This window comes from Aotus nancymaae, unplaced genomic scaffold (assembly GCF_030222135.1).
Source record: "Aotus nancymaae isolate 86718 unplaced genomic scaffold, 86718_ANA_hifiasm-v0.15.2.pri h1tg000020l, whole genome shotgun sequence".
Lineage (NCBI taxonomy): Eukaryota > Metazoa > Chordata > Mammalia > Primates > Aotidae > Aotus > Aotus nancymaae.
Genome location: NW_026988432.1, coordinates 62,283,421 through 62,298,040, shown reverse-complemented (window position 1 = coordinate 62,298,040; position 14,620 = coordinate 62,283,421). Strand labels below are relative to the sequence as shown.

General features: G+C 46.1%; 1 protein-coding gene across 8 annotated transcripts in view; it reads left to right on the top strand.

Moving 5' to 3' along the window:
- L3MBTL4 (L3MBTL histone methyl-lysine binding protein 4) overlaps window positions 1-14,620 on the top strand; it is a 461,651-nt gene that overhangs the window by 433,801 nt on the left and 13,230 nt on the right. For all 8 annotated transcript variants that reach the window (XR_010343647.1, XM_064379410.1, XM_064379409.1 and 5 more), the window contains one exon: window positions 13,091-13,260. Coding sequence is in view for 7 of the 8 variants with exons in the window: in XM_064379410.1 (XP_064235480.1) it covers window positions 13,091-13,260 (170 nt within the window). In the remaining variant the exon portion in view is untranslated. The remainder of the gene's footprint in view (window positions 1-13,090; window positions 13,261-14,620) is intronic.

The following is a 14,620-nucleotide window of genomic DNA, read 5'->3' as shown; positions in this document are numbered from 1 at the left end:
TGTTCTTGGCTCCTATGCTGACATGTCATGAAGAAATAACCTCTGGCTGTGTCCGCAGCTTGGCAGACCTGGGAAGTCTATTCTGCAGTGTAAAGAAAGCCAGTGGCTAAATGAAGAGACCAGATTGTTTAGGCCGTCTATCAAGTATAAGAAAAGGGCAGGTGGCAGGAGCCCTGCCAAAGTGCAGGGGAGTGGGCATCCTGTGTGGGAAGCAGGAGTGCAGGTCTCTCTCAGGTGGGAGCTCATAGCTCCACTGGCGGGACTCTCTCTTTTTAGATAGGAGGTTGAAATGCAACATGTAAGGGATAATTCCATTTCTTCATTATCCCTTTGCTTTATAATTTGTTCTTTGATTTGTGCAAGTTACTTGTTCCTGCCATTTAAACATTTCAAGTGTTTTTTTGTTGTTCCTTTTTTTCCCAAAACACACACACACACACACACACACACACACACACACACACTCGGAGAATATTAAAAGTTTTTTGTTCTTTTGAGTGTTGATAAATATAAAAAAGATACAGTGTCTGTGCATATTGGCATCAGGAGATATTTATTCTAGAAGAGAATAATAGCTGACTTAATAGAATAGCTTTCTTGTGACTTGGAACTGTAGTTTCTTTTTTAAAAATGTATATATATTTTTTGAGATGAGATCTCACTTTGTTGCTCAGGCTGGAGTATGATGGCACAATCACAGCTCACTGCAACCTCGAATTCCTGGACTCAAGTGATCTTTTGACTGTCTTCTAAGTAGCTGGGACTACAAGCAGGGGCCATCAAGCCTCCTTTTTTTTTTTTTTTTTTTTCAAAGATAGGAATCTCACTATGTTGCCCAGGCTGATCTTAAACTCCTGGTTTCAAGGGATCTTCCTACTTTGGCCTCCCAAAGCCCTGGAATTACAGGTATGAACCACTGCACCTAGCCCTTGGAACTTAGTTTCTGGCAGGACCTGAATCCCATAATGAACAGCACAGAGCCTTTTCCATGTTTGATCTTACTTCAGAGCAAGTCGATCTTCTTAAAAGTTGGTGTCATTTACTATTTCTTTTTCATAATTCTAAAAATTTTTAAAGAAAAGACTGAAATCTATGAAATACTAAGAATATTCATTTCTTTTACTTGTATAACAAAGAACTTTTCATAGGTCTAATAATTTTTAAAGAAAAGACTGAAGTCTGTGAAATACTAAGAATATTCATTTCTTCTTTTACTTGTATAACAAAAAAGACTAGCCTTAATTTTATTTTCTGTTTGACCCATGTATTTTCCAATCATCACAGCCCACTGTGCTTGCTGTATGTAATTATCAGGAGGTGAGACCAGGCCAAGGAGCCCAGAGAACACCAAGGGGTCATTGGTGGGAGGGCAGGGCATGCCAGCATGTGTGAGTACACACATTTGATTTGTGTGAACAGAGGGAAACCTGGAAAACAGGCAGGAGTGCCTCCTCAGAAAGCTAAGCAGTGGGAAATCTGGTGTGGGCACAGACACCTGGGCATGCTTCCCCAAGCAGCACGGCCAGCCATTGCCATCCTCCGCCTCACTAGTCTTGGTGTGTGCGGGAGGGAACACACATCAGCCCAGGCCAACTCATCCTGTGTGCGCTGCTGCGTCTGGCTTCTCTGCAAAGCCAGGAAAATGCTGGAAATATGCACAACTCCTACAAGAAGAAAATAGCCCACGCGCTACTTCTTCATTGAGTTTGCCCAAAAGTGAAATGTGAAAACAAGTGTACAGGCCAGATGTGGTGGCTCACGCCTGTAATCCCAGTACTTTGGGAGGCCAAGGTGGGCAGATCACCTGAGGTCAGGAGTTCGAGACCAGCTTGGCCAACATGACGAAACCCTGTATCTACTAAAAATACAAAAATTATCAGGGCCTGGTGGTGCATGCCTATAATCCCACCTACTCAGGCAGCTGAGGCAGGAGAATCACTTGAAACTGGGAGGCAGAGGTTTGCAGTGAGCTGAGACTGTGACATTGCAATCCAGCCTAGGCGACAAGAGCAAAACTGCATCTCAAAAACAAAAAGTGTACAAACCAATTTATTTATATATTTTCAACAAAAGAATCACAAGTAGACAATGTGATGTACACCTGAGACAGGGGTGCTTGGTTTCAGTTCCTGGGGGACAGCCTGGCCTCTCACTCTCCCAGAGTGGGAGGGACGACACGTGGCTTTAGGCCTAGGAGAGTTTCTGCTGAGAAGCAGGAAGAGCTGTCTGCAGGGTGCAGGGAACACATAAGCCTGTGACAACAGGTGGCTCCCAAGACAAGCCATTGGCCCTGAGAGCACCCCACAACACAGGCTGACTTCTCTAACTCTGTCAGCACGTTAGCTCCTCCATAAGGGGAGCCCTCAGCGGTACCTGGGAACCAGCATCTGTGCTGAGCTATGTACCAGGGACAAGGCACTTTCTGTGCCAGGGGCGAGCAGGGTGAGCAGCAGCCCCGTTTTCCCACAGAGGTGGGTGTGGCTCCTGGAGGGGGGGCGTATACCTTTACTTCCTGCCGGGCAGGGCCGAAGTGGTTATCATTCCTATAGCCTAAGGTGCTCCTTTGACCAGGTCTCCAAGGGTCCCACGTAGGATCTCTGGAAGCAATGTTTATTTTGAGGTGAATCTGACAATACCTCCAGGGACCTGTCTTGAGATTCAGATGCTGAGTATTGCAACACAGAGGCTTGCCTTGCTAAAGAAGGACAACCCTGTCTTTTTAGGATGATCAGGCCACACCCTGCCCTCAAAGTGTGACTTCTGCCTGTCACCCTCTAAACAGGAATGTACAGGCTGTGTGAGAAATAACCCACTCTTGAAGGATTGGAGGAAAAGAACATCCCTGGTGTGGCAGGCTCTAGGGTCAGCACCCCAACTCCACTCTGGGCTGCTGAATAGCTTCTGTCAAGTTACACTGGTGTCTCTGAGACTGCCATGTTATTTGTCAGAGAGGGCTAATAGCACCATCTTTCATGAAGTCACGTGGAGTGAATTAAACAGACGATTAAGAGTGGCCCCAGCACAGGCTTGTTCCCTGGCCCCTGGGAGGGATCATTCCATTTGATCCCATCCTTGTCATTCTGATTGTGCGCTCCTGGTTAACAGGTACGGTGCTGTGCCCTGGGCTGGCTGTGCGTCAACATGAGCCCGGGAACCTTGGAGACACACTGGACCTCAGGATTCTTTTCAGTCAGGGCTCTCTCTGATCAAGTTGACCCCTGCAGACCCTCTGCTCAAATGGTGTGTACAGGGGTTGGAAATGGGGCGGCCCAGAGAGAAGGGAGTCACAGTCCATGAGTCATTCATTCATAGCATGGACAGAGTAGGGGGAGCTCCAGGCTTTCCTTCATCTAAGAACGATCTGCTCTTTTGCCCCTTCCCAAGAGTTATTCCTACCCTGTTGGTTGTCAGCAAACAGCTATTGAGCACCTCCGTGTACCAGGTGCTGTGCCGGGGAGTGGAGGTTACCAAGACAAATAGAATATGGTGTCTGCCCTCCCAGAGGTAGGTCGTGCTACGATTTTAAGGTTGATAATTTACATTCGTTCACCCGCCCCTTCCGCTGTGGGAGCTGGGAGAGCGGCATGCAGACCTGCTCAGGTTTTTCACCAGTTGCACAGCACCCCGCCGTAGGCCTGGACACCCATACAACTGCCGTGAACTCAGGGCTTACTTCCACATCCATCAGCTCCTCTCAACCAGTGCTACTGTCGGAGTTGAAGCACAATTAAACCATGTCCTCGGGCACTGTAATATCTTCTTTTGTGTCCTGTTCACAGGTGTATAAAGCGGTAGGGCCTTTCAGTTTTGTGAATGTCCAGTCCAGCAGGGCTTGCTGCTCAGTATCTGCATGTGGAGAGCAGGGTAGGAAGTCACCAGGGGGGAGGACGCCTACAAAGAAGAAACTTCAAAAGCGGAGCCACTGCAGGCGCCTGGTCAGGTTGATGCTGATGTCCATTCAGTGATGATCTCTCCTCTGCCAGTAAAGGAAACTGGTCTTGCAAAAGGTCTGAAAATACATGCTGGGTGATTGGGTTGTGGTATCAATCAAAACAAGGTAAATAATGATGTCTCAAGCTGTGTGAAGTAGATATTAAACTAAAAGGTTGCTCTCTGGCCATCAAAAAATAAGCTGCATGGAAATCTTGTATTGGATGACCAACCTATCAAAAGTTACTACGGATTTTTCTGCACCTTTGTGAAGATGACACCAGGGATATCTGCTCCTCGAGTATCAGATTGAGGAGTGAGGAAGATTTCATGTCACGAACAATTTCCAGCCTTTCAGCAATGAGTATATTTGGCAAGTAAGACACCACGGGATAAAAATTCATTGTTTTCACAGGCGCAGAATAAGTCGGCATTTGCCGCTGCCTTATCTGTCCCCGTAGTACAATTTGTCAGAAGGCGCCACAGTCCCATTATGTGTTAAGCTCCCGTGCTACGCTGCCCCGTGTATCAGGTTTGCACTCTGCCCTGGGACTCTGGGGATGAATTGGAAATGACTGCCCTTGACTTCTTACTCTGTTCATGGAGGCTGAAAAAACAAATGGACAATTTCCATAAAGGGCAGCCAGTGGCAGGGTACTCAGGGGCGGCCCTGGGGAGGCAGGACTTACCTCCTCCCCGTCTGAGGGAGGCCACCGAGGATGATGAGGCCTGAGGGTGGCAAGGAGTCTGCGTCCAGCTCAAGTGCTCTGGCCAGGGCCTGTGCACCCAGAACACTGAGCCTCTGGGTCTAGAGAACCCTAATGATAGACTTCCTGGGGCTGGGGGCCCCTTAAAATAGTGCTTGCTGGAATAGCATCAATGGCAGGGACTCAAACCCTGCCCTCAGGAATGAAACCTGGAGGCTGAGCCCCTTCATAGAGTCGTGACTGCCTCTTGCTCTAGAAAGTGTCTTATCTGCCACTTCCCTGCATATTAAGTGACTTATTCCCTCAAGATTCTACTGTGTTTGGCAATCAGCCCCTTGCAAGAGCCTGTGTGGGGGCAGCAAGGTGCAGGGAGCCGGACGCTCTGGGCCAGTCAGCCTGAGTGGGAGAAGCACAGAGGACAGGGGAGGCTGTGGCAGCCCCTGGGGGAGGGAGGGAGCAGGCTCAGTTCCTGGATGGAGCCAAGGAAAAAGACGTGCATGGGAGAATGGAAAACTCTTGGGCCTAGCTTGGGTACCTGCTGAGGAAATCATGAGGAGATGGAGGCCCTCCTGGAGGAGTAGCTGCAGCTTTCAGGGAGGAGCCTGGCACCACAGGGCACGTGCCCATCTGGGAGGGGTCCTCTCAGTCTTCAGAGATGCCACTGTGAGGAGGAGGCAGCAGGGCAGAGGCTGGCCTGAGTGCAGAGGGACCACTTCTCCCTGGATGAGGGAGCGGGACTGAGGTGGGAAGGTTACCCATTGAGAGCTGTTGTACAGCCTGACAGCTGGAACCCCAAGGAGCTGGCTGCCCCTGGAGGGTGGAGAAGAATGCCTGAGAGATGCCCTCTGGAGTCCAGAGACTCCTAAGCTTGGCTCCCTCAGTCTGCCCTGCCAGGACCCAAGTCCTGGTAAGGAAAGAGCAGCTGGGTTGCCACACACTCCTGTAGCATTGAGTGATTTGGGGTTGGGCAGCCACACGTTTAGAGAAAGTGGCTCTAAATCTGAACAGTTCTTAACCTAGTTTTGAATGTCATTCTTTGCTTTTGTAGTAAATGAAAAATGTCCCTGCCTTCTGGCATGCACGTGTTCATTCAGTCATTCAATCATCCACTCATTCATGCGTCATTCAGTCGTTCACTCATCCACTCAGTAGGTACTTGAGCATCAGTTATAAGCCAGACAAACACGTGGCTCAGAGTCTCAGGGCCAACGAATCAGGGAGCCAACACAAGCACCCAGGTCATCCCCCAGACAGTCCCTTCCACTCCTCTAGACTGTCCATGACCTCCCATCTTCATGCTTTCTGTTACTGGGTTTCTGGGGCAGGGTGAAATCCAGGCTACTCAAGCCTTATTATCATTACTCCACAAGAGTCATGTTAATTGGATCCAGCCACCCAGCCTCTTCCTGCTCCCAGGGTGGGTCTGGAGAGAGGCCATGGGCTCAGCACTCTTCTGGACACACACTGTCCCAGTAGAAACAGAATGCCGGCCACATAGGGAGTTTAAAAGTTTCTTCTGGCCATATTTAACATAATCAGAAGAGATAAGTAAAATTAGTTTTAATGACATATTCTATTTCACCCAATAGATCCAAAATATCATTTCAACATGTAAATCAAGATTCAAAAAATTATTAAGGAGATATTTTACACTCTGTTCTTTGCTGCTAAGCGATCAAAATCCAGGACATACTACAGCACATCTCAATTTGCAGGCTTTACGTTTCAGGGGCTCTGTCGTGTGGCTAGTGGTTAGTTACTGTACAGTATGCAGAGCTAGGACATCCAACGCTCTTCATTCAACTTCTAACCCTCTTGATAGCCCACTGGGCAGTGGAAAATCTCTGACTCTTGTGTGCATCATCTCCCATATTTATATAAAATCAATTAAGAGACAGCTGGTGATGAGGGAAGACCGACAGCTAAAAGTAGAAAACACTCTGCAGATATCCGTGTATGAATTCTAAACAATAAGGGCATGAGAAATAGAGAAGACAGTGCAGCAGACAGGCCAAGCACGTGTCTGAGGAGCAATATGATTTGGCATCCAAGAAACAGCATGTGCTGAGTGCCTGCTGTCAGAGAGACGAGCGTTCCCGAGGAGCTCCTGTTCCCATACGGAAATAGACAGTTGTCCTGCCCATCACGGCGAGGCCACTCTTGTTCTGCTTTTTACTTTTGTTTTGGAGATAAAGAAATGGAAAAGAAGAGGGACTGAGTAGACTCAGAAGCATCAAAATCCAGAGAAGAAGATGCAGCTGAGAAATGACAGCTCCAAGCATGTTCAGTATACAGGGCATGAAAACAGGTGATCATGGGAAGAAAACAACGTTCCCAGGTGAAGAGCCATTTCTGAACATTTCCTTGCATCTCTGGTGGAATTCACTATGAGAGCACAGGACCTGGACAGAGTAACTTCCCAGTCAGTGCCAGACCAATTGATGGGACTCGGTCAGTGACTGCCACAGATTACACAGTGGGTGAGAATAATCACATAATTGGATTTGGGGACTGATTGCATTTTTAAAAATTTTCCTCCTTTTTGCAACGGAGAACACAGTAGAACTGTTACCCCTTTCATTGAAGAGAAGGTTACTTGTGAAATGGGTCTCCGTTTTTAGTGGGATTAAAAATAACTCAAGGCCCAGTCATGCAGACTGTGGTGTACCATTTATGACTCACTTGCTTCAGTTTTGTTTTGTGAGGCTTTTGTGAAGAAACAGTCATATTTTTAAAGAACATTTCCATAAAGGATTTTCCTTCTCATTTGTCAGGGTAGAGCAGAAGTGGGAAGGATGAGTGAGAGGGCAGAGAAGAAATCAGGGACTCACCTTTAAGTTATTTTCAGACAAATTAAAATCCTTTAGTCTTTAAAAACTTACCTTCCTCTCCTTTTTCAAAAAAAGATAGAAACAGGGTCTCTCTCTGTCACCCAAACTGGGATGCAGTGGTGCAATCATAACTCACTGCAGCTTCGACCTCCTGAGCTCAAGTGATCCTCCTGCCTCAGCCTCCCAAGTAGCCGGGACTACAGGTGCATGCCACCATGCCCAGCTATTTTTTTTTTTTTTTTTTTTTTTGTAGAAACGGGGTCTCACTGTGTTGTCAAGGCTGGTCTTGAACTCCTGACCCCAAGCAGTCCTCCTGCCTTTGCCTCCCAAAGTGCTGGGATTACAGGTATGAGCCACTGCACCTGGTCGAATACTTTCCTTTTTAACTGTGGAATGGGAAGCTGACGCTGCTGTGCCTCGTGTCACAAGTCTGTTTGGTCATTTCCCTGGAAAGGCAGCCCTTGGTCACACGCTGTCCACTACTGGGTGGTCTGGCTGTCTCAGGCCCTCTGGAAAAGATTGGCCTTTTCCTGGCTATGGAGTTCTGACTTTTAAAGTGGGCTTGCATCTCATCAGGGAGTCACCTGGATTCCAGCGTGTTGTTTATTGCCTCTGCAGGAAGGGTAATGACTTATCTTTGGAGACGGGTTGGGTTACTCCTCTCTGAGTGTTGCTAGACTCAAGAACCATGGCCAAGTCTTCCATTGCTGTGGTCCAGGGCCTCTTGGGACCCTATAACTGGACACAGAGCTGAACATGTTGGCCTTGGAAACTTGAAGGTGCAGCTCATCTCTGAGCATCTTGAATGAAATCATTAAACACTTTGTCATTCATATATATATATATATATATTTTTTTTTTTTTTCCTCAAATGGAGTCTCACTCTGTTGCCAGGCTAGAGTACAGTGGCGCAATCTCAGCTCACTGCAACCTCTGCTTCCCAGTTACAGGTGATTCTCCTGCCTCAGCCTCCTGGTTAGCTGGTCCCACCACTATGCCCAGCTAATTTTTGTATTTTTAGTAGAGACAAGGTTTCACCATGTTGGCCAGGCTGGTCTCAATCTCTTGACCTTGTGATCCTCCCGCCTTGGCCTCCCAAAGTGTTAGGATTACAGGCATGAGTCACCACACCCGGCCTCATCATATATTTTTTAAAAGCCATAAAATCCAAAAGAAACACCCACTGCAGGAAAAATGGTAGCAAAACAGCTCTTTCAACCAAACCCCCAAATGACAAACCACTGAAGTTACAAGTTTTGTGTATTCTGTTTTCTGGAAGGAGAAGGCATCCTACATGTAAGGATATCTCTATTTATTGTCACATTGGTGTTAGAGGCAAAGGTGGTATTGCATATACATTTCATTTTCTGGTGCAAAGGACATTTTGATTTTGATTAATTAAAATGTTAAAACCTCCAGTAGGAGGGCTGCTTTTGCTGGCTGAATTTCCTTGACTGACTTTTAGGGGAGCTGGGCAGGAGTCATGACTGCGGTGAGGTCATGCAACTGGGAAGCATCCCATGTCCCTCAGCTGTGTTAGGTGGAAACAGGGCTGTGATGCCAGCTCTGGTGGATGAAGTACACAAGTGACCCTTCTGCCCTGTCATTGTGGCAAACATCCTTATCAAATCTGGAAGGTTCAGTTTATTCAAAGTGCCCCAGGGTAGAAGAATCTGATTCGTCTGATTTATGAGAATGGTTTCTGGGAACAATATATGCCTTCATCATCAGCTTATGTTCTTTAATTTATTAAAAACATTTTAGTGAGTATCTGATATAACATAAACCATGCTGGGCTTTGTAAAAAGTTAAAATCAGTGTATTTGCATGTTACAAAAATTTATGCAAATTTTGAGTGGATGTTTTCAAAAGTCTAATTTTATGCACAGAATTTAAAATAATGCAAATCACCCTAAATTTTAAAAGCCTGTCAAGAGTCACATAATTTCCAAGCTGGCAGGCCGAGAGCATTTTAGCATCTGACACGGTTGCCACACGTCGGCAGCAGGCTGCCTGGGAAGCAGATGTCCACGCTGCAGTGGCAGATCTCACTTCCTTCCACTAGGACTTAGTGATTTCACTGACCACTGCACAGTCATTCCAGGACAACTCAGGTGTGAAATCTGAACACGGCCCTCAAGATCCTGAATCTCAGTCTGGACTTCGGATTTTGTAAGTTTCAGGCACATCCAGCCACATTGGCTTTGGAAGTGGTGTATGTCCCCACCTTCACTATCATTACAACTTAAAATACCTTTGTAACTTATAACAGTAACATAATATCTGACACATATTGAACACGTTATATACTGGGAGTTATCCAAATCACAACGACTCAATGAAGTATAAGTTCTGTTCTTAATTCTTTTCTATTTTTTGTCCCCCTCCTAGTACCCTATTTTGGTGCTAGAAAACTTTGATACGTAGAAATCAAGTACCTTATCCCAGGTCATTCATCTGTGATGTGGGGAAATCACTAGGCCACAATGCTTCTGAGGCAAGTACATGCAAGCATGTTTTCAGCTAGACCTGACTATCCCACCCCAAAATCATCAACTGTAGAAGACATTAGACCAGGTAAAGGGTACAAAGAAGGCAACACAACCACCACCAACCACTCTCCAAATGCAAATTAGTCTTGCATTGTGTTAATTTAGGATTAGGCCTCTTCCCTTTATCAATCCTGACCTCAAGAGGTTTGCAGATTGCAGTTAAAGTAGTACCAGCCACTGAGTGTTCACAGCATGCTGGGGACCTTGCTAAGAACCTCTGCACCTTCTCCTTTTCCCTCCCACCAGCCCCACATGGCAGACGCTGTCTCCTCCAGGCACGTCTTAGAGAGGACAGACTGATTATTCCAGATTCCCTATCCAGGGACTCCCTCCCTAGACCAACTCATGTGTTTTTGAGTTTTCAAAAGCTCAGCTTTCAAACTTTCTGTCTCATGATGTACAATGGATACAGTAAAATTAATAATCATAAAACATCATCTGTATTCAGCATATAACGGATTCTGGCAAGCATTTCCCAAAACTTGAGGTTGTAGATAAACAGACACAAGCCCTTATGCCCAGTGAAAACTCTGAACCCCAGGTAGGGGATCTACAGCCAGCAAGTGCCTGCAGGTCTTTGCCCACTGCCCGTGGGGGACTCCCTTTGGCATATAGAGCCTCTTCCCCACACCATTCGTGGGCTTTCAAATTCAGTTTTATTCAGGCTTCCCTTCAAATAGTTTGATTTAATAGGGACACAGGTAACTGTATTCAAAAGCCACAGATAATATAAAGCCAGCCTGAGTTCAAATGAACAGCATAAAGCTAGAACTCCATCTCTTCCGTTGTGATCTAAAGGCCATCTTGCTACTTGGACTAACTGAAGTCCCCATCTGTCATCTTCCAGAGCCCAGAGCCATCCCTGAGAGTGGCAAGCAGTGGGCAGAGGAGCCCCAGGACTACTCAGCCACATATTAGGTGTCTTTCCAAGGGTCTGTCCCAGCATCCAAAGCAGATAATTTACTTCCAGAATTATGGTGTGGACAATTTTCTTGTTGGGAGCACACAGATTTCCGGCTTTCTTGTGTTTTTTGTCTTTCACATTTTTAATGACTTCAGCCTTTATTTGTGAATCACAGAAATCTAATCACTATTATTTGACATCTTTGTTCTTCTAATATATACGATTCATTAATCGTGTCTTTTCGGAGTCCTATATATTTTGGATATTATGCATGATTAATTTACCCAGAGCATGAGTTTGAAATACATATATGTTGGGTTTAAGTCCACACTATTTCAGCAAAAACAACTGATGAAGTGATGTGATTATTCTTTTCCAGAATAAAGCCCAGTTTGGGCCCAGATCTTAATCCATAAGAGTGCAGGGCTTTAACTCCTGGCTTCCCAGGAAAGCTCTTGATCATTTCTATGTCACTGCAACTGCAGACTGACCCTATGATGTTCCTACTATGGGTTTCAAGGGCTTGTTTTGCACATGCCCCTTGTCCAGGCTGACAACTTCATTAAAGAACATTCACATTTGCCAACATACTGCTTTTTCAAGGAAAATTTGAAGTCTCCTTTCAGAACCTGCAGGCTTACATACTGTTGGCTGAACTACACAGAAGAGATAACCTATTTACATACTAAAAAGGTCAGTGTTGGACGATCCGCAGTTAGAGATGAATTTGCTGCTGCTTGCACCCGGAGCATAAAAATTGGGGAGAAGCTGGCAATTTTGCTGTCTCTTTATCTGTGTAGACAGCAAACGCTGGTAAATATGAGGATGACTGTTCGGATCCACGAGTGTGGTATTACACAGAGAAGCCCAATGATGGACAAGCTTGCTCATAGTTTAGAACCTTTCTGATTACTAACGAGTATGTGACTGTGACCATGCAGGTCAGCCTCACCTACTAAAATCTGTAATTAATTTGAGGTGGGAATATTTGCATAATGGTTTTTCAGATTTTGTTAGTAAAACACAAACCATCATAATAGACCTTAAATTATGTGACAGCTTATTTAAACTTCTCTTTGCATTACAAAAGGTAGACTTCTGGAGGGCTTGAAACATTTCCTTTCATGATCTTTTCAAAGTCTCTTCTAATATCAGCAGATTTATTTTGCTAATGTTTGTTGAAAGTATCTTAAAAGACATCATTATAATGGCATCAGTTTCCTCTGAAATCTCTATAATATTTTTGCTCCTCATCCATTTGTAAATTTGAGCTAAATAATTAGGGAATTGAGATCCATGCCTTTCCCTTAAATGTTGGAGTGTAACATAAGAGTAAAGTCACTTTTGAAGATAGAAAACCAGCACAGAAAACTGTTGATAAGTGTGAAGCTGAAGTGCACCGAGATCCCACCGAGGTCTCACTTGGTTGCAGCAGCTAATCTTGTGCAAACAGCCATTGTCCTCTGTACCTTAGAACCATGGTACATTCAGAGCTGCTCAGAAAAGAGCACCCCATCTAAGAGTGCCTGTGTTAGGGAGGTCATGTCTCAGCTTCAGCTGCTTTCCAACATCCCTGGCTGCCACAGGATGTCACCGCAACTGAGGTCATGGCGCATATCTGGGGATCTGCAGCAGCAGCAGCTGGTATCGCCCAGCTTCTCATGGGGACCCTTGCTACATGGCATGTTCAGTATCACCCAGGGGATTTATGAAGCCAGATGTGGATGGAGGCTTATTCTGTCTTTAGAGACATGTGAGGCTGCTTCCAGGAAGAAATTATTCTTTGTGTACATACACATCCCAGATGGTTCGATGTGCCAATCTGCTTAGTAGTCAAATTCTGCATGGTTCTTTGATTTCTCTGACTCCTGATTTAAGGAGAGATAAGCCAATGGCAGTGACAAACCAGCCCTTCCTTGGCCATCAAACAGCATCTCATAGAGATTATTTGAATGTGGCTGGCACACAGCCACAGTCTTCTGGACACGGGTAACATCTGTCTTCTATGACCACTGCTCAAAAACATACTGGTGGCATAGGGTATGCTTGGGGGTGATGCTGTACAATCAGAAGACCCGGGTTCTGGTGGTGTCTGTACTTTCCCTCCCCTGACTTGTGTTTGCTCGCTGGGAGCCTGAGCCTCATCCTACCCCACCTCTCTTGCAGAATACTCGGCGGAGCAGGCGCAGCAGGCGCTTCACCAGTCAGTGTTCATGTCCACGGTGTCAGCCCACCCTTTCCGGGACCTTCCCCTTGGCAGGGAGCAACACTGCAAACTGCTTCCAGGCGTGGCTGACATCCGGGCCAGCCAAGTGGCACAATGGACTGTGGATGAGGTGAGTGGAGCTGCTGGGGGCCAGGGCTGGGGTGTGCCTGCTGCTGAAAAACAGGCAGAAGGTGCCCACTGACCATTCTCTGATGCCTGGGACAGCGCCCTTTTTCTCTTAGGCATTGCATCTGCTATGTAAACTTGAAAACCCAAATTAGAGGGAGAAGCCAGGCATGATTTTGAGGAGATGAGGACAGCCCACCACTTGCCAAGTTAGTTTTGTAACTCCCCTCTGCAGCCTTATTCCAGTGCCCCCTGAGTCCCAGCACCATCAGCAGGGGCTAATTCAAGCAGAGGGGCTGAAGCCTCCCATTCCACATCGCAGATTTAATTTAGGAAAGCATGAATGTGCAAGCATCTGAAGCTTGCATCCCAGCCACGTGTGCTCTGGGAGAGGCACCCAGCATAGGACATCCTGCACCTCAAAGATCCATTTGCCAGTTCCCCTGTGGTTTCGTGGGATCCAGGCACACTCATGGCAGAGCAGGGCTCTGCTGTAGATTTGCTCATCCAAAGCTGCACTATGAGCAGGCCCAACTTTGGTTCATTTAGAAAGTGTATTTGGTTGGTCACAACATTGTATAAAAATGCACAGAGGGGACAAGTTGGATCAGATTTCAATATAAACAAGCCTTATAATATTGGTTATTTTAATTTAATTTTATTATTTTATTTTGGGACAGGGTCTTGCTCTGTTACCCAGGCTGGAGTATAGTAGCATGATCATAGCTCACTGCAGCCTTGAACTCCTGGACTCAAGAGATCCTCCCACCTCAACCTCCTGAGTAGCTAGGACTGTAGGCATGTGCCACCACACCTGGCTAATGTTTTTTGTTTTGTAGATATGGGGTCTCACCATGTTGCCCATGCTGGTCTTGAACTCCTGGCCTCAAGGAATTCTCCCACCTTGGCCTCCCAAAGCCCTGGGATTACATGCAGGAGCCACCTTGCCTGGCTTCAATATTGGTTATTAATAAGGATCAGTTAAGCCCCGTTGCTTTACAACAATGCTGTACAAATGCTTCATATTTAAAGCGGTATTATTTAAGGAATGTACCGCTTAACTGTAATTCCTTTTGATAAAGATACTGTTTTCACTAGTCAGGCCTTAGAGAAATTGTTTTTTAAATGAAGGAAAACCCTGTGTCACTCTGAGGGCAAGATTAGAGCTACAGCTGGAGTTAAATTAGTCACACGGTATTCCTGGGGCACTTACTGCAGTCAAGTTAATCTCGGTTTAAGCCCTCCTTCCTAGCCTTGGGCCAAGGAACAGGTGGGCCAAATCCCACCGAGAAATTGGAGCCATTCATTTGAAGCGCCACCTTTTAAAAGCAAGACTGAGAGTGTCTCCTCTGCTCTCCTGTGGC